This window comes from Epinephelus fuscoguttatus, linkage group LG10 (genome assembly GCF_011397635.1).
Source record: "Epinephelus fuscoguttatus linkage group LG10, E.fuscoguttatus.final_Chr_v1".
In the NCBI taxonomy this organism is placed as follows: domain Eukaryota; kingdom Metazoa; phylum Chordata; class Actinopteri; order Perciformes; family Serranidae; genus Epinephelus; species Epinephelus fuscoguttatus.
The window spans coordinates 18338200-18361985 of NC_064761.1; the positions used below are offsets into that span (position 1 = coordinate 18338200).

A 23786-nucleotide genomic window follows, 5' to 3' on the forward strand; every position below is an offset into this window, starting at 1 on the left:
GACTGCATTAGCTTAGTGATGGCAAGCCTTGGTGGCAGGTCTCATTTTCTTCTTCATCTTCTTCTTCTGTTTAGTGGCAGGTGGCAGCTAGCATTCACGGTGCATTATCACCCCCTCTTTCATTGTTTGGCTTAATTGCATCAAACATTTATCAAATTTTTGTTACACATCTTATCTGTCATGATAATTATTGTTATTGTTTTATCACCCAGCCCTAGTTCAGGTTACGCATTGAAATGACTGTTGTGAAATGTAATGCGATTTTAAATGGAGTAGGACCAGTAAGACTTGAATATGTACCAAAACCTGCATCTGCGTTATTGACCATGTATTTCAAATCTCCTTTACTGTTTTTGGAATAGTTACATGTCCACAAATCAAGACTACGTTGTTGTTTGATATGATCAGCAATGTGAATTCAGTTTCCAAGATGGATTCTCTCTTGTGCTTTGCTTTTCTTCCCAGTTTTTCCTTTGTGCGACACAGCAGAGGTTTGGACCCGAGTCAGACAAGAGTCATAAGTTTGATGACTTCAGACTCAACTTGACAAACTCAAAAGAGATTTTTTAGCCCTACCCGTATTTTACCACCAATGACACATGACTTGAACCTTTGACTTAAAAATTTGTTATACCTTCCCCTAAGCCCAAAGCTCAAAAAGTATGTCAAAAGTATGTTACTTAAAAAATATACCATGAGTCAATCCTATATCAACTAGCAAGCAAGTCCACAGTTATTTTTTTGTTAGTGTACAAACACTGAACTGTGGTCAACAAAACACCAAATGTAGTATGCAAAACGTGCAAGTCGAAACAAACAAATACAACTTTTAAAAAGCATTCATTATTTTTGTAAATGTAATATACTGTTACTCCGTTGTTAGAATGGCATTGCATGGTGAAGAGTCCATTATGACTTGTTAAGGACTCGAAAATCAAAGTTTAGGGCTTGGGACTTAAATTAGGACTTGCCTGTCTTGACTTCGGACTTGAGTGCAAAGATGTAAGACTTTCTTGTGACTTGCAGAAACAGTGACCTGGTCCTACCTCCGCTACACAATAATAGATGTAACACAAGACTTGTTTGTATTTCTATTTTAGTTATCCAGAAGACAAAGTTGGCCAGCTAGTGTTACTGCCTCTCTCAGTGCTCTACAGCCTTGTTCTTTTGTCCGTGTCTGGAGTCATTTGTAGCTCCCTGCTCGCAGTCACTCATCCATTCAGTAAATGTGTGGTGGCCTGCTGCTCACTGGGTTTAGTTCCAGCTCTTTTCTTATTTAAAAGAGATGGAAACAAGTGTTGTCCTCACATTTCACCCTGGCTGGCTCTGTTTCAGATTATATGGTGAAGTTCAGGCTAAAAATAGTTTCGTTTTTGGCCAGTGCAGACACTTGACATGTGAGCCGTTAGCCAGGTAAAGGCACCAATGAAATTCCAAGAGATTCATCTGGCAATAATGATAACCTGCAAATATTACAATACATTTTCACGATTTTAATGCAGGAGAATTAAGCATTCAGTGCATAACCTGGTTTTGTTGTTCGGGCTCTGTTTGTGTTGACGCAAAATTCCCAGTCATTGCTAATCTCTGTTCAATCTGTCCAGGAACAGCTGCTTTTTTCAGGCATACGTGTTTCACTCACACTTTGTATATCCTGTCTCTACCTGTTCTTCCTCCAACATAGCAACTTTTTCTCTGTGATCACACATTTGCACAGGCGCAATTGTTCTCGCGCCCCTTTTTGATTATCACTCGTTATGACAGGGACAGACGGGCCCTACAGGGAGAACGGAGAGAGTGAACAAGTTACTGTGACTTTTCAGGTGGTGCCATGCGACCTCGCTACACATGTTTTGGCAAACGCACACATACACACATGCATCCACCACCAGCAGGACAGCTGTAAGTTGACTTCTCTGTTGTTTCTTCAGAGCACCAAGTATTATTGGGCAGAGCATGAAGAACTGGGGCAAAACGAGACAGGGTGGGGCAGGGAGATAGGGAGAGAGGATGAAGGAGGTGGTGGATATGCTGATGGCAGTAGTCTATAAACTGAGAGGTGAGGTACTGAGGGGGTTGCTGGCTGAGCTTTCCCACTCACTGACGCAGTACTGAAACTCCAGGGGCAAACTGTTTTTTGTGTGCGATAGCAGGTACATGTTTAAGTGAATAGTGTGTTGTACATGTATGGCTGCATGTGTGCGCGTGTGCACGGCCGCACGCATGTGTGTGAGTGTGCATGAGAAAGAGACGCAGAGGCTGTGAGAGCTGCAGGAGGCTCATCTGAATTCACTAATGCTGCCAGACTGGGAGAACATGGAAAGACTTCTAGGCACTGACGTTCACAGGCTATTTTTAGACTTCCCCTTTCCGCGGCGAAAAAGTGGGGAAAAGTAGGGACCCGATCAATGATTTAAAATGAGATGAATTTGATGAATGCAGAAGGGTTTCATCACATCACCCCCACTTGCAGCCTCGCAGCATTGTTGTCGGTGGCTCGTGTTTTGTTTGTGTGTGTCTGTGTGCGTGCGCCGTACATCTTTGTGCGGTGGCAGATGAATTTACTCCCTTGTGACCACTCTTAAGCTATGCTCCAGAGAGCTGTGGGAATTTTATGTGTTTAAAAATAAAAAGCATGATGCAAAGGCTAGGATAACGTCCAGCTGAATTCAGCTTCCAAAAAATCGCTAGTGTCATCTCGAAGCTAAGCTCTTCTTCACATGTATCATGTCAAAGGATGACAATAGATGGCTAGGAAGTGTATATGTTCAGCACAGCAGATGGCACGAGCATGTACAGCCAAACACGCACGCACACAAAACAAGTATTGTGAGTCAAAGAACAATGATTGGCTGGTTCTTATGCATGTAATGCCAATGTGGCCTAGTTTAGCCCACAATTGAACAGGATTACTGCAGCTCCTGCTTTAATGTAGCTTTAGTGATGTTAATCTGTCCCTAGTCTGGCAAATTGGATTTCATAAAAAAAAAAAAAAAAAGCTTTGCTCAAAAATATGTTGACTTTCGTGACTGTCATATTGAGAAGACTTTATAATGACAGGATTTTAACAGGATTTGGGGTTGACTCATGACTACATCAACCTGCCCACATATCTTGTCGTGTGCAGTGGGAGTGATAGCAATACCAGAGGCTCGTAAATCTTTTCATATGAAGGATTCCAACCATATTAAACAAGACACCACTCTCTCTGAGATTTTCCTGCAGGAACCTTTTACCTGTGAATGTTTTTGATTTAGGATTGAGTTTAATACAAATATGCTAGCACTCTTATTTGTATTGTATTGTGAGGAAATAATACATGATGTAAATGATGAGTATTCATTTTGCAGGGGATCTCCAGCGTTCTTTAAACCCTATTTTTAGACAAACGGAAGAAGCAGATGAAGGCATAGATTGTTACAAAGGATGCAGTCTCAGGTTGTATTGTGGTCTCACAGGGCTGCTGTCATGTAGACTGATGTAAAATGATCCAAAAGATGAATGACGTAAAAGACAGAAATGTATTTTCCCCGGCAATTATGGAAATCAACCTACTTATTGACATGGTACGAGTACTGGTATCCTGACATGTAGACTGTTGTCCTTTAGACCTTAATTTTTGTGGCCAAGGCCAAACCCAAGTCAAGCAGAACTAGTCATACAAGCCCACTGTCTGTGCTGTCATTTCGGCTTCTATCCCCACTATTTACATGTCAACAGCTATGCCCTGAGGCTATGTCTCTCCATTCAAGGCTGCTCCTATGTTGCCTAACACCACACAATTACGGTGAAGACGGTGGCGTTTACATGCATGTAGTAGCCCTACTGGCCCTTAATTTGGGTTCTGGCCTATTTTTTCAAGACAGAAAATATAGGTCATTCTTGATGTCTTTGTGAATGTCTGAGACCATTTATCATTACATATCATGTATTTCATCCACAAGGTCTTTGTTTTCATGTAAATGGACATGCACACGCACAACACACGCACACACAATCACACACACCTTCCAGCATTTCATCCACCTTCATGTTGACTGTGTGCGTTTCCTAGATGTGAGATAATTTCTGGTTATTTCGCTCCAGTGGAACTGGTTTAGATGTGGCTAGGAGTTGTATAAACATCTAATACCCATTTCAGACTGACACAGTGATGCAGGATTAACCTTTATTTGTGGTCAGAGTGAATAGGCTAACATCTGTTATGCAGCCAGTCCTCAGGACCTGCCTCTAACCAGGGTGGAACTGCTGCTCGGCTTTTAAATGAAGTCAATTTTATTTATAAGCCCAAAATCACAAATTTGCCTCAAGGTACAGCATGTGATCCTCTCTATCCTTAGACCCTTGACTTAAGTATGGAATCCTAAATGTGTTTCTGACAAAAATATTGGGATTACTTTCAACGTGATAGACACTAGACACTGGTGACAAATTAAATCTCTTTTAGTCATAAATTCTGCTTTTGTAAATCTCAGAGATACTTAACGCTCCAGTGTAATCACAGCAACAGCTACTATGAATGAATTGAATGTGAACAACTCCACACACAACAAATATACAGTTGATATTAGGTCTAGTGTGGAAATATTTCATGTGTTTATTTATTGGCCTACTGACGGTAAATAAGATGGCCAAAATTTGGATGATTTATTTTTAGGCGTGGGTGGCGTGGTGGTGCAATGGTTAGCATTGTTGCCTCACAGTAGGAGGGTTCCTTGTCCGAATACAGGGTGGGGGAGCTCTCCTGTGTGGGGTTTGCATGTGCAGTCTGAGGAAGAGCATCACGCTCGAAACGTCACGCAAAATAAAAAATTGCATACGGAAGCTCTTTTGGTGTGTGGATTGCTTTTTTCTTTTTTCATGGGTTTGCATGTTCTCCCCATGTCAGTTTGGGTTTTCTTTGGGCACTTCGGCTTCCTCCCACAGTCTCAAGGCATGCAGGCTAGATTATTGGTAGTCTCACCACCATACCTTTCTCAAGAAAAAAAAGGTCTGGCTGCGCTGACTCTCACTTTAAAAGGAGAGAGGAAAAAAAACGCCCCGGCTTTTTTTAAAAATTTCTTTCAACCAATCACAATTGCTCTTGGCGGTGCCACAGCAACGGTGCGCTTGAAAACTGCTACACAACCGGAGGTGGTAGGGCGGGACTTCAGCGGGTGGCTTGTTTCGCCCAATGAGAGGCTGCTCTATGCAGTAAACTTCCGCCCACTCAGACTAGGTAATTGGTGACCCTAAATTGGCTGTAGGTGTGTGTGGTTGTCTGTCTCTATATGTCAGCCCTGTGATAGTCTGGTGACCTGCCCTGGGTGTACCCTGCCTCTCGCCCAATGTCAGCTGAGATAGGCTTCAGCCCCCCTGCGTCCCCTAACAGTATAAGCAGTTACAGAAAATGAATGAATGGATTCTTAAGGGCTTTAGGACATTATAATGGGCAGTTCTCACATTTTCTTGATACACTATTAATTTACAAAAAAATAAAAAATACAAACTAAAAATCATTGTCAGTTGCAGCTGTATTCAGATCTATTGTCACCAGTAAATTGCTGGTTTAGCAGCAGTCTCTGGGTCCTGTGTGAATGTGGATGACAAGGAATTAAAGCTGTGACAACAGGCTGATATTAACGGGTCCAGTGCGGGTAGAATGTGTGTTTACTGACCCACATCAAACAGGGGTTTGTGTGTGAAAATGGGTGTAGTTTTGTTGATATGTCTTAGCCAAGTCCTGTCTGCTGAATCACTTGTTTGCTAAACCCACTTTTCAGATTCCCATGAGACCAAGAGGAAGCATGGTGATGAAGCACAGTGAAATGAACCAGTCGGCCTCTGTAAACACAGATATTATTATAACATTTAGTCAGTTTGTCTAACTACTTGCAACCCTGACTTCATTTAACTGATGATTAAACTGGAGAAAAGCAAAGGATGGTAGTGGATAAACAATGGTTAAATATTTTGGACTGCAAGGGCCTTTTGTCTTCAAATGGCCATCCCAGATTATCTCTTTAGTTATGGTTCTCCAAAACTTGACATCTTCTACTTTTTTGCTGAGGCCAGTTACATTTTGAGGAAGTGAGGGTGAGTATGTATGTGTGTGTGTCTGTGTGAGAGAGTTTCAGTGGGTTCATAGTGTATTTTTCTGTCAGTATTTCGTCCATCAGTCCTGCAGAGCGCTGAGACCCCTGCGAATGTGTTTAGGATTAGGCACTATTGTACGCTTTTAACGGATACAGATGTATTGTCATCCCTGTGGAAAGATTGGCTGACTGACTGACTGCCTGACTGAGAGCTGTCTGTCTGTCAGCCTTTGCATGTGAACTTCAAATCATAGCTCGGCAGCACCAAGCATGTAGCCGCCAAAGGCAAGGCTTTACACTGTCATCAGCACCACACAGCTGCCTCTGGGTGCTGTGCCATATGACATTAGCTGAGATCGATCCTCTCCACACCTCAAGGAGCTGCTGTGCTACACACAGTGTTTTCTCTGATGCTGCAACCACCACCTCAAGACAAGAAAAGGAATTCTCCCCGAAGCACGTGTAATTGAGTGACAATGACCTGATCACCAGAATTTTAAAACTTTTCAAGTTGTATATCCAAAAACAACATTTTTGACAGACTTATCACACAGCCGTTTCTGTCACATGAGACCACACTGAACAATATGGAGTCTGCACAGCTCCTTTTACAGTCATAAATAACGAAGTAAATAGTCTACATGGTTCGTAGTAGAGTTAAAGCTAACTTAGCTCTTAGCACAGGTTACATTCATGTGTTTTTATGCATATGAGCTTAATAATAGAGTTATTAATTTACTGGGCTTATATAGATGTTGTTTTTTGACCGTGGCAGATGGTTGGACCATATGGAGAGAAGTATGCAATTATGTGACGAAATGTTGGTGTTTAAGCTAACCAGCCAACAACCAGAGATGGAATCATCACTATTAACTTGTGCTGTTGCAACAACTCTGCAGCCCACCCTCCTTTCCCCCTTTCTGTTTGGATAAATATCTGGGTCATACCTCACATTTCAGGTTATATCTCAGATGTAAGGGCACGTTACTGCTTTAATGTAAGCATTTGATTTTGTTATTCTGCAGCAACTGAGCATCATGCAGCGTAGAAAGAGTTGGAGAGTAGTCTGTCTAGGGAGATACTGGTTTGTTTTCCTTAGCTTAGGAGGCTAACACCCCCCCCCCCCCCCCAACAAACATGCTGTCTGTGGGCTGTGTTGAAGATGCAGTCATGCGGAGCCAGTGTTTGACATAATGTTGGACCAGTATGGAATCTGACTGGGAATATCAGCGCTGATATGTGGTGATACACAGAGGCTGTCACAAAGGTTGCATCCATATGCTGTGCCACTCATTCGTGAAGCTGTGAAATTGGGTTGCATCCCAGCTAGCCTGGAGACAGTATCGCTTTCACTTCTCTCTTTCTGTCTTTCTCTCCACCTCTTCTCTCCGTCTCTCTCTTTCTCTCTCAGCTCATCCCACTGAAGCAATTTTTCTGGGAAGACGGAACAACTAATGTGGCATTAATAGGGTCACATCATCTCCATGCAGCTCTTTCTTTCTTCTCCTTCCAGTGGCTGAGGCTGTTGTTTATCTTTTTTTCAGATGTAGCACTAGAAATGGCTTAGAAATCCCCCAGGCCAGCATCTCTCACATGTGAAGCCTGCCAGTTGATTTTTTGGCTGGTAAAGGAGGTTCTACCTTAGAGGTTGTTTTCTTTTTTGTTTTATTCAAATTTTCAAGCATTGGAATTAAAATGCATCCCCCTTTTGCAAATTTAGACCTATTTCCAGACCTAAACTAGACCAATGTGATGATGCATGTGCTTTTACCTTTTACAAGAAATTTTATACCCTATAGAATGTGTTGTATCAGCATTTTCAAGTTACAGACATCAATTAAATGTCAAACTCCAATTTAATCCAGGTAGATTTTGACTAACCTAATGCTTTTACTATTCGCGTCAGTCCCCAGTCCTCATTTGTAACAACATAGTGTGACCAATCAGAATTAGTAAACTTAAGGACCATATCATCGTTTAAGAAGTTTTTCTTTCTGAAAACCTCTGCCCACTAAATCAGCATGAAATGTAATGCCATTTGCAGTGTGCAGTCTGAGACTGGATAGGCAAAAGGGGAAAAAAAAAATGTTTTAAACGTGTGTGAGTGTGTTTTTCTTTCTGCTGGCCTTTGAAAGATGCCAGTTAATCTGCTTATTCCTTTAATTGTGAGTGTAGGGGTTGGGCCTCCTCCCGGCCAGAATAAGGCTACTGATCCAGAAGTAAAACGATGACCACCACAGTTATTCCTCCCTTTAGGTTGTGCAACCCCCCTTAGTCTTCTTTAGCCACCCCTCGTCTCCTCCTCCTCCACCGTACCCTCCCTCGGAGGAAAGAAAGCTTCTTGTTCTGACAATAGACATTTTTTACCATATGTTGGCTTGACATCTTCATCAGGTTCACAGCAGGTTACCTTAGTTAACTTTCACTCCACTGCCTGATGGGATTTTCTCCCTCTGTTTCTCCAATCGGCCCAGGCTCAAAGTCTAGACGGCCTCCGAGGCAGGGTCCTTCCAGCCCTGTGTCCACAATGGCCGTATTGTGGATGCTTAGTAGCTGTAGCTTCCTCCCGTTACAGCGAACAGGCTAGTTGCTAAAACAATGCTTTTGTCCGAGGGCGTACGAGGGGGGCCTAATCCACTACATACTGTGAAATAAATCTCTCTCAGAGATGAGAGAGCGAGCGAGAGAAACGGAGTGAATGAAATCACTGCCAAGGAGGTTAGAGTGCAGCAGTTTAACCCCTGGCCAAGAAAGAGGGAGGAGAGGAGGCAAAGGGAGCGAGAGAAAGGAGGAACAAGGAGAGGCAGGCGCTACATCCCTTCATCTCCGGAGCACGGATGGAGGAGAGGGGCTGCCGGTGGCTTTCACAGCCTCTCTTCTCACCAGAGGAGCTGCTGTTCACCATATGGGATTTGGCCTCTCTTAACAAACAGGCCCCCTATTCACTCACAACACACATTCAGTCGTTCATGGAATAAGGTGAAAAAAGTGCATTTTTTATGCCTTTAGAACATTGGATGGCCATGAGGGCTCTAAGTCTGCGTTTGATTCACATAGTATAGAGAATTATAAACGAGAGGCTTTCATCTAAATGTGTATTCACACTGGATTTAGGGTTAGATCTTTTTGTGTTTTACTGAAATCTCTCTCAGTCTTAAAGCCAGCACCGTGCATTCAGGCCACTGTTATTGAGCTGCCAAGGTGATCCTATAGAAACTCAAACATAGGCCTCTGCACTGTGGGTGTATTTCATGTTTATCATATGCTTTTCCCCAGTTTGCAAAGGCTATTTTTATAAAGCCTTACGTCATTCAAAGTAAGCTCTAATTTTTTAATTTAGTGACAAAATGGCTTAAAGTTGAATAACTTGCCATGCGGCACTGGACAGTGTGAGGTATCTGACACACTAGTGCGATGCGCCAACTTTTTCTCTTCCAGCCAGCAGCATTAGCAATGACATCCTCTGCCAACAGCTTCTTTCTAGCCTACTTGGAAATCCCAAGAAGCGTAGATTTCTGCCAAGATGAAGATGCCAGCATTTTTCATTTTTAGCCTACTTGGAAGTGCCAGTAGATTTATGTAGAGAATAGAAGAAATAAGAGTGGAAGGAGTAGGCTTATTTCTGGTCTCTCATGTTTCGGTGAACATATATCTTGCTAATTTATTCTGTTTAATCCCATCACGTTTAAAGGATCCACCTGAGTAGGTAGGAAGGAAGTGTCAGTTGGGAGAGACAGAGCTCTACCTCCCACTCTTAGGCAACCCATCTATTTCTTCCCTCACCTCATCCTTCCTCCTCCCACTCTTTCCCTGTTGCCCCGCTCTCAGTTCCCAGCACCCTTCACCTATTAACCCTCCTTTCTCCTCACTTACTCCTCTCCTCTGACTTTTAAAGACGGGCGTCTCAGGAAAAGCCGAAACATTGATTTTTCACCATATCTACCACCACTGCCCCCCCTCTCCCCAGTATCTGTGTCACGGCTCAGGGGCTTCCCGCATGTTGCCCCCATCGTGACTTGGAGGTCAGCCACGCTTGAAGCCCTCAGAGATCAATGGACATGCAACTGTACAGTAAATATTCACTTGCTATCTATCTGTAAACACGCACGCATTTGTGTGCAGACACATGTGCACTTTGCAAACAGGGGCCAACGGTCACTCCATGAGCTTTTTGTCACATTTGCCCACCTCCATTTCCTGGGGTGTGAATGGAGGAATCTAACTCTGGATAGGTGATTTCAATTCAATTCTCACCCACTGGATCTGTTTACACTCCACCAGGGTGAAATATGCTATTGGTTGTTTTCCCCTTGTCACTCTCGTTACCACTGGTGTCACATCAACTTGAATGTTTTATACTGTTGTACAACAGCTCTTTATAGATTTTGTCAACTGTAGGGAATATAATAAACACATCCTGAATCAGTTTTTGGAGATAGGTGATGGAAAGGATGTTTAGCAAAGCAGTGCCTCATGCAGGCAGTGTGGTTTGCAAGACATATGTATGGACAAACAGGTGGCAGGCAGTGTAGGCAGGTGTAACGAAAGAGCAGGAAGTGGTCGATTAGTCTAAGAAAGTCAAACACTACGATGTAGTCACTGCATATTAGCATTTGTCAAAACTTATTTGAGTGGCTATGGACAGGGCACTGCATTTCTGCTCTTTATAGAGATATAGACATTGTTATGAGCTCTATATGTGTTCATGTGCTCATGCTTGCTTTGCCGGTGTCCTCCAGAGCACCTCGGTCTCTAACTTTGTCATTTTTTAATGTAACTGACAGCTACCTACTTGTCTGTTGCATGCAGAGCATGTTTTATGACCTTGTGAGCAAGCCAAAACATTCGTACAATGCACTTGTAAAATTCACAGCCTGTGTTTTGAAAATTCAAGATCCCACAGAGGCTGCAGACAGAAATGTATTTACTGTGGACTCATGGCTGTCCAGAATCCGTGCCTTGCAAAGCAAGTAATGAAACATGTTTGACGACATTCAAACAGAAGAAAATTATGAGTATGTCATTTGCACCTCAAGTATTTTTTATGTGCCGAAAAGAAAATGGTTTAGTACAGGCTTTTTATTTTGCATATTTCTTAGTTGACAGTTGCAGTATTCAGAAATTAATTGTTCTGTTTTTTTGGCCAGAGCCACAGAGCTCTAGTGTGTGTGTGTGTGTGTGTGTGTGTGTGTGTGTGTGTGTAAAAGGGGAGGGTGGATTAACCGGTGCAGGATCTGTCATGGTGACATTTGTGTCCCCTGGCGGAGCAGCAGGGGTCCTCTTCACCCCTGTAACCTTCAACTTTCAGCCTTAACCCCCTTCAGGCCCCCTCTTGCGTCCACCACACGCCCAGCACGTCCGAAGGGAGGGGTATACGAAAGCAAAAGAGTGAAAAAAAAAATAAGGAGGGGGGTGCAGAAGTGAAGAGGACAGAGATCTGCAGGGGAGGGCGGGATGAAGAGAAAGAAAGGTTGTGGAAGAAATAGAAAAAATGAGGCAAGCATGGGAAACAGAGAGGAGAGAAGAAGGACTAGAAATGAGGCAGAAGTGGTAGAAAGAGAGAAATTTGTCAAAAGAGAAACAAGAGGTAAAATGATTGGCAGAGAAATGTGGAGGTGGAGTTGAACAGAAAGAATAAGAGCCTGTTGGTTGGAAAGGAGAGTGCACACAGGATGCAGAGGAGAGAGGAGATATGAATGATAAAGGAAGGTCTTTGGTAGTGCTCTGAAGTTCTCACATGTCCTTCACTGTTTTGTTACAGCTCACTGTTTTCTGCCTTCTGTGCTCTCTGTATTCATGCCTCTCTCTCTCCCTCTACACCACTCTCCCTCCGTGTGACTCAGTACTGAATTGAACACACACACCCAGTCCACCCTTATGAAATGTTTGACATGATCTTATATCTGTCTACTGTCAGAGCTTTCATGCATGGTATACATGACCCAAAGAAGGACTGTAACATGTATGTTAGTTATTTTGTTATCGGCAACTCATATGATAATAGATTCATCTGTTTGAGTAAATTTTTAAGAAAAAAAAAATATCTGGTGTCTTTACTCCTCTATGACAAAAAACTAATATCTTTGGGTTTTGGACAAAGGAAGACATTTGAGGATGTCATTTTGGGCCTTGGGAAACACTGATAGACATTTTTCACTATTTTCTGATATTTTCCCTCCATCTTTTTCTCAGCCTTTATTTTTTATCTCATAGTAAATACTAGGGCTGTACAACTAATCGAAAATTATCAAAATACCAATATGGCCAACTGCAATATCCACATCACAGGAGGTGACACAGGAAGTGATTATGGTACAGTGTGTCCCAACATACCATTAAAAATCAAGTATTGTGGTGCTACAGAGGTTCTCTAGCCTCTGACTCATATTCCAGACATAAGGGGATGCACCTGTTTGTTACAGACCCCAGCAAAAATCATGTTATCCTTTTTGGTTTGACCATCCCCCCCCCAAGTTGCAACTCACATGGCAATCACAATATCGGTCAAAATAATTGCAACATAATTTTTTTTGTTGCATATCCTGCAGCCCTAGTAAATACAACTAAAACGTAGTACTACTTAATTAGAATGGCTACCTAAATTAGGGACATGAAGCTTTTTATCATACTGTAATAACTACGGGGTGGAAAGAGGATCCACAATACGATATTATCACGATACGATATTATTGCGATTTTAAACATGTTGCAATAAGATGAGTATTGTGATAAAATATATTGTGGTTCTCCAGCCTGTGGCCATTTGCTGAATGTCATCCCCCCTCTCTTGCTCCCCCTTTCACGCTTACCTGTCCTGTCCATTAAAAACAAAAATGCCCAAAAAAAATCTTTAAAAAAAAACAAACAAACAAAAAAAAAAAATATATATATATATATACAGTACAGGCCAAAAGTTTGGACACACCTTCTCATTCAATGCGTTTTCTTTATTTTCATGACTATTTACATTGTAGATTCTCACTGAAGGCATCAAAACTATGAATGTACACATGTGGAGTTATGTACTTAACAAAAAAAGGTGAAATAACTGAAAACATGTTTTATATTCTAGTTTCTTCAAAATAGCCACCCTTTGCTCTGATTACTGCTTTGCACACTCTTGGCATTCTCTCCATGAGCTTCAAGAGGTAGTCACCTGAAATGGTTTTCCAACAGTCTTGAAGGAGTTCCCAGAGGTGTTTAGCACTTGTTGGCCCCTTTGCCTTCACTCTGCGGTCCAGCTCACCCCAAACCATCTCGATTGGGTTCAGGTCCAGTGACTGTGGAGGCCAGGTCATCTGCCGCAGCACTCCATCACTCTCCTTCTTGGTCAAATAGCCCTTACACAGCCTGGAGGTGTGTTTGGGGTCATTGTCCTGTTGAAAAATAAATGATGGTCCAACTAAACCGGATGGGATGGCATGTCGCTGCAGGATGCTGTGGTAGCCATGCTGGTTCAGTGTGCCTTCAATTTTGAATAAATCCCCAACAGTGTCACCAGCAAAACACCCCACACCATCACACCTCCTCCTCCATGCTTCACAGTGGGAACCAGGCATGTGGAATCCATCCGTCACCTTTTCTGCGTCTCACAAAGACACGGCGGTTGGAACCAAAGATCTCAAATTTGGACTCATCAGACCAAAGCACAGATTTCCACTGGTCTAATGTCCATTCCTTGTGTTTCTTGGCCCAAACAAATCTCTTCTGCTTGTTGCCTCTCCTTAGCAGTGGTTTCCTAGCAGCTATTTGACCATGAAGGCCTGATTCGCGCAGTCTCCTCTTAACAGTTGTTCTAGAGATGGGTCTGCTGCTAGAACTCTGTGTGGCATTCATCTGCTCTCTGATCTGAGCTGCTGTTAACTTGCGATTTCTGAGGCTGGTGACTCGGATGAACTTATCCTCAGAAGCAGAGGTGACTCTTGGTCTTCCTTTCCTGGGTCCGTCCTCATGTGTGCCAGTTTCGTTGTAGCGCTTGATGGTTTTTGCAACTCCACTTGGGGACACATTTAAAGTTTTTGCAATTTTCCGGACTGACTGACCTTCATTTCTTAAAGTAATGATGGCCACTGGTTTTTCTTTAGTTAGCTGATTGGTTCTTGCCATAATATGAATTTTAACAGTTGTCCAATAGGGCTGTCGGCTGTGTATTAACCTGACTTCTGCACAACACAACTGATGGTCCCAACCCCATTGATAAAGCAAGAAATTCCACTAATTAACCCTGATAAGGCACACCTGTGAAGTGGAAACCATTTCAGGTGACTACCTCTTGAAGCTCATGGAGAGAATGCCAAGAGTGTGCAAAGCAGTAATCAGAGCAAAGGGTGGCTATTTTGAAGAAACTAGAATATAAAACATGTTTTCAGTTATTTCACCTTTTTTTGTTAAGTACATAACTCCACATGTGTTCATTCATAGTTTTGATGTCTTCAGTGAGAATCTACAATGTAAATAGTCATGAAAATAAAGAAAACGCATTGAATGAGAAGGTGTGTCCAAACTTTTGGCCTGTACTGTATATATATATATGTATATATATACATATATATATATATATATACATATATATATATATATATATATAAAAAAATACATACATATATATATATATATAAATATATATATATATATATATATATATGTATATGTATTGCGGTTTATTGTCTTTTTTAAAACAACAACAACAAAAAAAAAACAAACTGTAAATTATGTCCCCAAAAGAAAACTTTGTCAGTGTCTGTTTTATCCCCCCCCCGACGCAAAATGTATTTAGTGGACTGAAAAAGCAACTGATTATATCATTCTAGTAGGATACCTAAAGTTTAATTTGTATTTGCAATATTGGTAATTTATATGATAAAAAAAATTGATACTTGGGACTGTGTGGTGATGCGATATTGTCACACAAAAATATTGACATTCTATGTTGTATCGATTTCTTTCCCCCAGCCCTAGTAATAACTGATACAAGAGATAAATTTAAGGCTACTGAAATAAATGATTTCATTTACATGTAGCATGCAGCTACAGGTTGTCACCTGTGCTTTTCCTGCCCAACAAGTTAAAATGTCTGCTGTGGAGAAATTGGCACATGCAGTATGTATTGCAGCCACAATTAGAACTTGATCTTGAATTCAGTCACACTCCTCCTGTACTGTCAACCAAGAGACAGCCGTGTACATGGACACTGGCAAAGTAGAGATTTGAAGCTCCTCATATTTTCATACCTTTACACACCTGGTCAGTCACAACAGAAAGTAGGCATGGCTCCCAAAAGTTACAAACAGTAAACCCCCCCCCCACCCTCTTCCCTTCCTGCCCCTTTTCTTCTGCTCTGTATCACACTCCAGCAGCAGTTCCCATCCTCTCACCCAGTAAATCAGCATAAAATAGCCCTAACTGTGGCAGATCATAGGGTAGGGAGAAGGGAGGAGGGGTCGGAGTTGGTGTGTAGAGCTTTGAGCTCTGCTGCTTTTTTTTTGTGTCGCTCTTTTCAAGATGGGGCCCATGAAATTATCCAACAGGATTATGTAAGGCATGATGGATTCTGCTGCCTCCTGTCATCCGTTTGTCCATTGTATGCCTCTTTCTCTCAGGCAGCCTGGTGTGTTAGCCATGAAGCTACTCTACACATTGTATGTTATTGCATGCCCTCTTTACTGAGGTAGGGGTCCTCCTCTCTGGCTTTATAAATGTCTACATTAATCTTTTTGGGCATATGCGTAGGGCAGGATCAGACCCACATTTAGCCTGTGTTAAAATGGTCATACATCTTTAGTTAAGGGATTTAACCAACATCCTGTTGAACTCAGTTATTGTTTTTCTGACTGATATATTCAAGCTATCAAAAGGTTTGGTACTTCCAGATTCACTTTCTCTCAGTCAGCGTTGTTTAGACAGAGGTGGGGGTGTGTTCATGAGCCTGTAGGCTTTTTGTATGTCCATGACAGTGAACCTGGCATGCGAGAGCTCATCTCTTCAAACCCTTGCTGTTCCTGTTGAGGTCACAGGGTGACCTTGGAGCTGTGGAAGCCATGTTTACCAGAGACCCCTGTGTTCAGGCTATGGCTCGGTGGCTGCTTCCTCTTCAACCACATGGTATAAGCCTGCGAGAAGCGAGGCTCGTGTTTTGGTCGGGAAGCTTTAAGAGAGTTGGAAACACGTTGCAAGAGTGACACCAAGGCAACAGTAAACTGGCTGCTTATTAAGGAAAAATAAATGTTTGTTTTGTGCAGTTTAGTTTTTTTGTCAGTTGGCCAACTCCATCTTTAATGAACAATGCCCATCTTTAGCACTATAGCATTAAACTATCAGTACGCTCATGTGTTTGTTGTTGTCTATGTCTCTGTTATTCACTTAAAACACTGATAACCTGATTCACATTCTGAATGTCTTTTGAAACAAACTCTTTAAAAAACAACAACCATATTTGTTTGTCAAGGACTGCAACTAATGATTTCTTTACTGGTAATTAACCTATGTTAGTTTTTTGATTAATATTTAAGTATGTAGTCTATAAAATGTCAAAATGAATGAGAAATAACCATCACAGCTCCCCAAAGCAAGAATTTTTTGTCAAGTTTTCCTATTTAGTCTAATCAGCAGTTCAAATCCCCAAAGTATTTTATTTATAATGACAATTGTGAAGAGTTTGCATCCAGATAATGTTCTTGATTTTCACTCGGTGACTGAATTGGAGGACCAGTGTGTAGGATTTAGGGAGATGTATTGGCAGAAATGGAAATCTTATATATTAAGTATGTTTACTTTGGTGTATAATCACCTAAAAATAAGAGTCATTGTGTTTTTGCTACCTTAGAATAAGCTGTTTGTATCTCTATAGGGAGCGAGTCCTTGTTTATAGAGATGGCCACGTTGCACCACCATGTTTCTACAGTAGTTTAGACACAACAAACACTGGCTCTAGATAGGGCCATTTGCGTTTTTGCTTCGGCCACCATAGTTAGAGGGGTTTTTTTTTTTTTTTTTGAGTTTTAATCCCCTGGTCTGTTTCTTTGGAGAGGAGGAGACCTCTGCACATGATTCAGCTCCTGGTAAAAACCTCCTGAACAATGAACGTGGAACGATTTCCAACCAGGAGAAGTTTCAGCTGGTTGCAATCTGCAATCCTCTCCACGAGATAACACTAAATCCCCCTGAATCTTACACACTGGGCCTTTAATTGTAATAGACAACATCAGAATTGGTTAATCTCCTGTCCATCTAAAAACTGAATAATCAATTTGGCTTAATCAGTCGTCACTAATGTTATTTACAGGAGAGGAAAAACAATCACAAACCCCTGTTATAGTAATAACCCTTTTAGCTTCCAGCAAACAGCTAGGCTTGTATCAATGTAGGAATAATTAAGCAAATAAACTAGAGTGTGTGCTGATATGACTTTCTTATAAACGTGCATGATTTGGTGTATAATATAAGCTATCATATCTACACTGAGAATATAGATTAGCATATTTACAGCACATACCGCCTAGGCTCACTCTCTCTTGTCTTTCACTGTGCGCTGCTCTGTATATGTGTGTGTATATGTGTGTGTGTAAGTGAGCATATAAGTGTAAGAGTGTGTGTGTATGTGTGTGTGTGTGTGCACAGACTCGCAGCAGCCACCCTTGCCCCCACCCCTCTCATTAATATGTATGTGTTCTGAGGCAGCTAGCGAAGACGGTGTGTTTCTCACCCGCTGATTAATGCTGTCTGTCAATTACCTCTAGATCCAACCGTGCTGTGGAGCTTCCCCCAGGACCACACAGACCAGGTTGGAACACACTCTGCTTTTTCATTCTTTTCTCACTCTCTTCCTCTCTCTCTCTCCAAATCTCTCTCCCTCTCTCGTTCACTGTTACAGACAACCTCTACCTCCTCCTCCTCTCCTATCTCCCTTCCTTGCCTAATGCCCTCACTCACCCTGCCATCCTGTGGTAACCTCCCCCCAACACCTATCACCACCACCACCACCACTACCACTCTCCTCCTCATCCCTATCAGTGCTTTCTCTCCTTCTCTCTCTCCTTCCTCCTCCTCCTCCTCCTCTCTGTCTCTCTCTCTGTCTCATTGTACGTCTGTTGCTGGTAATGAAAAGCAGTGAGCAGGTCTTCAATAACCGACGAATCAGTAATTATCATGCAACCGTGACAGGAATGCACACCTCTGTTTTCCCCTCTCTCTCTCTCTCTCTCTCTCTCTCTCCCTCTTTCTGTTTGTATCTCTTGCTTTCTCTCTCATTGTGCTACTGTGTCTGCTTCCCATTGTTTCACATTTATAGCATTATCGGGTTCATTTTCAATCTGAAAGCAAAACCTGCAGCTGTTTTGCAATATTTTTTGGAACACCATGTTCCTCCCTAAACCAGTCAGAGGTAAGTGTTGCAGGGTTATATACACCTCAGTCTCCCACCAGGCTGTATTGTTCAAGAATCACATTTTGATGAAGACATGATTTAAAGGATGATTCCAACTTGGGTTTTATTTTTTTATCTTTGGTTATCATTTTTTATTGATTGTAATAACATTGTACTCATCAGTGAAGTAGGTGGGATGTGGGAAGGATTGCTACAAGTAAAGTCAGACGGGGCAAGAAGCACAGGAGACTGACAATCCCAGGTTGCAAACTTACCAACAAGTTTAGAACAAGACAGATTAACGAAACTGCAAACTAGTTGGAGTTAAAACTGACAGTAAGTCAACCCAAACTTTCTGCTATATCACCTTACTGTGTGTGTGCACAACTATAGTAAGTACAGTAGGGCAAAGTTTAACCAGGAAGTCTGTCTTTAACCTGTAATGGGATGTACAAACTTTTTTTTTTTTTTTTGCAGATTGGAGTCAAGGCTAATACAGCTATGAAATGGCTGATCCACTTAGGTTAATAACATAAGTAAGGCTGGAGGCCGCTCCAAAAGTTATTTGGTTCTTTTTTGGCCGATGCCACACCCTTTCACCAAGTCTCACGAAGAGCGGACCAGTAGTTTTCGGTAATCTTGCTGACAAACGAACCAAAACCAAAAACATAACCTTGGTGGAGGTAATAAATAAAAAATGTCTTTCAGTTTACAGTGCCAAAGCAACCCCTGGCCTCTTGTTACCTTGCATAAAATTCATTCCAGTAAGTTACACGTATTGAGGTATACTGATTTAAATTTGGGAAAAAAGAAACCAGTGGTATCAGTTTAGTACCTGGTATGGGTGGATACCCTCAGTTGAAGTGCTGAAATTATTATCAGGAGATAAAAAGTCATATCAGTGCGTCCCTAGTTTTCTCCTCCTGAGAGTTTGTTTCTCAGTCTGTTGTCTAAATGCTTATTAAATGGTTGTTGCCGCATCTAACTTCTTTTGATGGTGTAACTTTAATTTGGTGAGTGCTGTGTTAACGTTACCAATAGAAATGATGGCCAAAACGATGAAATAAAACCCAAGTTGTCATAAACCCAAATTATCCCTAAAGCCAATTAGGTCTTATCTGCTGTCCCAGGGGGACAACGTGCACGTATGCGGAACAAAAAATCTTTGGAATAATTCAAATTGATTTGATATCTCTTTTATTTAAAAGCCTTGCTCTTTACCCTTTGAAAAATACACCACCTCAGCAGGGTGTCTTTGTTATTTCTCTCTGGCTTCACCTTCAAAGAACCACAGTCTAGATCCAACTTGATCAAAACAATCACACAGCCTGTAATAATATGCGTATGAAACTCTACCTTGTGCACATCACGATGTAGATAGTTTAGGTTGACTCATCCTCGTGTTGTTGCTCCAACATGTGATGACTCCATGACTCCTACTCTCTACTGCTGTGGCTTAGTTAGTTAGTCTAGGAATGACAGAGGACCAGAGATCTGACAGGAAGAAAACAAGACATGCAACATATCGCTTCTGTTCCCAAAGTGGCCACAGCACAGAAAAGGTCCTGGAGCAGATTACTGGACAGATGACTGCAGCAGCCCATCAATGGGCCGAAGAGGGAAAAAAAAAGGACAACTAGAAAAAAAATAGAGAAAAAGACAACAATATGTGCGTAGGCTAACTACCTCTCAACACAGCAGCCGAGCCAGTGAGTTTAAACAGCTCTCCTGCCTCTCTGATCCACTTTGAGGAATAAACGGGCTTGTAGAAAGATGCTTCAGGCGATGTCTGCCTGCCCCACAAGAACCAGAGCATGCTATCAGAGTAAGAGGTAGAGGGAGTGAGGGAACGAGAGTGTGAGCAAGAAATTACAGACTTGCAGAGGTAGGCACAGGAAATGGAAGTGATGGAAAAGGAGTAAAAAAGAGCAGCTGAACCCAAGAGAGATGAAATAAAAAATAGTGTAAACATAGTGTATGTGCTGTCACGGGCCTGCCTCATCCTTCCTCTCCGACACGTCTCTCGTTTTAGCCCCCCCACAACCTTACTTTTCTTTCATTCTGTTGTCGACCAGATCGTTTGTGTGGATAAGATGGCCCTTAAGATGGCTAGTTAGCGTGCTGTGTACAGAGGGATTGGCCCTTTCCCCCGTATACATAAAGGCTGTATTCACGGGCCTCATTACCAGGATTAGGGCTCCTTTCCTCCTTTGTGGGGCTGAAGGCTGAAGTCCTCTGTAGCCACAGTCTCTGTCTCTTTCTGCGGCCCGAGCTGGCCAGCATATGGCAGCAGCAGCCAACAGTCTCCACAGAGGGGCTCAGAGCTCAGAGCAAGGCCTCCTTTTGTTTAGGCCGTTATTGTTGCTCAGCGTAATGACATTTGTAGGCCGTAGGATCGGGGTGGAGGGGTTAGTCTACCCCAGGGGAGAGGGGGAGAGAGAGGGAGACAGAAAGAGGGAGACAGAGAGAGGCATGGAAGGAGGGGGGGAGAGGCAAAGACATGCAGACAGACAGGAGTGTGGATTATGGAAATATGAATTGATTTTTTTTTTCTGTTCCGTGGTAGAATAGAAAGCTCAAAGGAGAACAGACTGCAGGCTGGCTGGCACGCCGGGGTGGTGCTGGGGAAATATGAAGTGAGAGGCGCTTGCTCCCTCTTTCTCTTTCTCTCTCCTTTCTTTTTCTTTTTCCCCTCCTGCTCCCCCTTTTCCTCCCTCAGCCCCTGAGACTCTTGATGCCCTGGTCATCCACAGATGCCACTTGGATAGAGAGGGAGAGATGGAGAGATGGAGGACAGAGAGGGAGGGCAGGAGAGAGGTGGCTAAAGCATATATTTGAATCGCAAGAAGGGCTTTTTTTTTTTTTTTTGCAAATGAAGCAGACAGATGGAAATCTGTCCGTTTCCTCTCAGATCTCATCCCAAAGTTGTGGAAAAAACACAGCAGACAGAACACACATACACACATATGTGCGCTGCAACACACACACACACACACACACACACACACACACACACACACACGAAAAATGGTCCTGCCAGTTAATTCTAGCTAGCTACAGTTTGGTGTATAGAGGGCCCACTCCTCTGTAGAGAACAGAGGATAATATGATAAACACTCAGCAAGTTCCACAAACAGACGACCATCTGAAAACTTAAAGAGACTGTGAACAGCGCTGCAGTATTTAAAAATGTTAAGTTACTCACACAGATACACCCCTCTGCGAATTGCTGTACTTCCTCGTCCAACTCTGCCAGCAAAAACATATTTTTTAGGTTGATGAGCTCCAACTTTACCATTGCATTTATTATGTGTTTGAATAAGTTTTATTTTCTAACATGCACATATGTGTGTTTGTCTTTCTGTTCATTTATTTAGTCAGACTTTGGGCTGTCCTGATGTCATTTCCATACATTTCACTCACCCAGCTGTCAACCCACCATGTACACAAAGAGTTTAACAAAGAAGTTAAACAAGCAAGTGTTATGCAAACCATCTAATTCTTAAATAACATATTTAATGATGCTGAACGTAAGGTGTCACTCTCACCTGATCTATATTCAACTCAACTTGAAATGACCACCTTCTGTAAAATTGGATCTCATTTGAAGTCTAATAAGTCGTGCTGATTTTTATAGGTACTTACAGGTCAATTTTGACAGATATTCGTAGGTGCTTGTGACGGTAACAAAGATATTACAGGCAAAACATACAAGGGTGTCACCTCAGAGAATGAAAATTCAAGAAATTATATAAAGCATCGTTGGGAAAAAAGAGATAAGAAAGGAAATACCTCAGGGGGTGTGGCTGCAAGCCTGGGAAACTCAGTGTACTTCTATCAAATCCCTTATCTGGAGAGATATGTGTTGAAAACAAATCAATTTTTTTTTCGTTTGTTTGTTTTTTATAACTTCTAAGCAGAAATCCATATTAACTGGGACACACTACTCCTGCTGGTGGAAGTGTGGATCAACGGTCGACCATGGCCACATATAGTGGTACTGTCTGTATATTTAGCTTTTTTTAGGCATAGTGGGGCATTCAGTGTCAAGGACGTTGGATTTTTATACAGATGTTTTGTTTCTCTCTATATATTTTGGAGATAAACAGATATGTAGGCCTACCTAGATCCTTATGACTGCATGTAAAAAAACATTTCCAAATGCTGGCAGTAGAGAAACTTGTCCTACTGTTAACCTTTTCTTCGACACTGTCACCTGTCTGTGCTCTATGAAATGGATGAAATACTGACACACATACTAGTTGCACACTTGATCTTTTTTTTTTTAGTCAAACACTCTTCATCTCTGTCCCTCTCTATTGTGCTGTCTTGTACATTCCTTCCTTCCAGTTTAGAGTTAGCTTTCTCCCCCAGTTTACTTGCATATCGTGCATTCACTTGCACGCATACACAGAGTGATAACGTTTGTGTTTGCTTTCTAGGCATATCTTCATCATGCGTCATTCTGGTTCAATCTCTTGGTGCCCCTGTTTATCTTTTCCCTATTTTTCACTCTCTGTCTCCCGTCCTGTCTTTTTGTTTCTCCACCATCATAACTCTATTTATGCCCATCTTTATTTTATCCCTCCATCTCTTCTGTTCATTTGTATCTCTTGCTCCCTGCCTGTTCATCAACCTTCTCGTTCCCAAACACCTTATCTTATATTTCCCCTCTAAAGACACTGTTGCAGGAAATTGCAAATTACATATCAACTGCTCGGCTGGTTGCAGCATAATATCCAGAGAGAAATAAAGGAAATATTGAATAATGAATAGATTTTACTCTAAGCTATGAACTTAAGTTGATGTTAAGTCTCTATGGCCATTCCACACATTTTAATAGGGGAACCTTTGATCTTCCTGCTGCATACTGCATGGATTTTAACGCATAACATGCTGTTTTTCATTTATACCAAGGCTACAGTAGGTGTGATTTGATCCTAAAAGGAAATCTTTGCTTTGATACAGACATATATGTTGCTATGTATAATCGATTTGTTATATTTATTGCACTGCAGTACTTGTGTTGTGAAAAATATAGTCATGTACTTTTCCCCTCCATATGAGCAATTTCCTTGTGACTTCCTACATTTCCGAGGAGGCCTTTTTTTTATGAGCTTGTTGCATTTGGAACATGTAGGTGGTGAAGAGAGCAATCTCAGTAGCAAAGAAAAAGTTTCCCCAGTTGGGAAAAACTGAGTCACAGACCTTATTTAAGGCATTTTATGTGTTGATGCTACTTTGCATTTTGTACTAATTAGCTGAGGTGGAGTAAGTGGTATCTTTGCTTCTTCAGTGATGGAGATTTCCTCGTGTAAGTGTTACAATTTGGTGCAAAACACAGAGCATAT

The 23786-nt window shown here is 41.9% G+C and overlaps 1 protein-coding gene across 2 annotated transcripts in view; it reads left to right on the plus strand.

The window, feature by feature from the left end:
- Window positions 1-23786, plus strand: part of dennd1b (DENN/MADD domain containing 1B) — a 117864-nt gene that overhangs the window by 9391 nt on the left and 84687 nt on the right. For both annotated transcript variants that reach the window (XM_049587363.1, XM_049587364.1), the window contains exon 3: window positions 17810-17853. In XM_049587363.1, the coding sequence (XP_049443320.1) occupies window positions 17810-17853 (44 nt within the window). The remainder of the gene's footprint in view (window positions 1-17809; window positions 17854-23786) is intronic.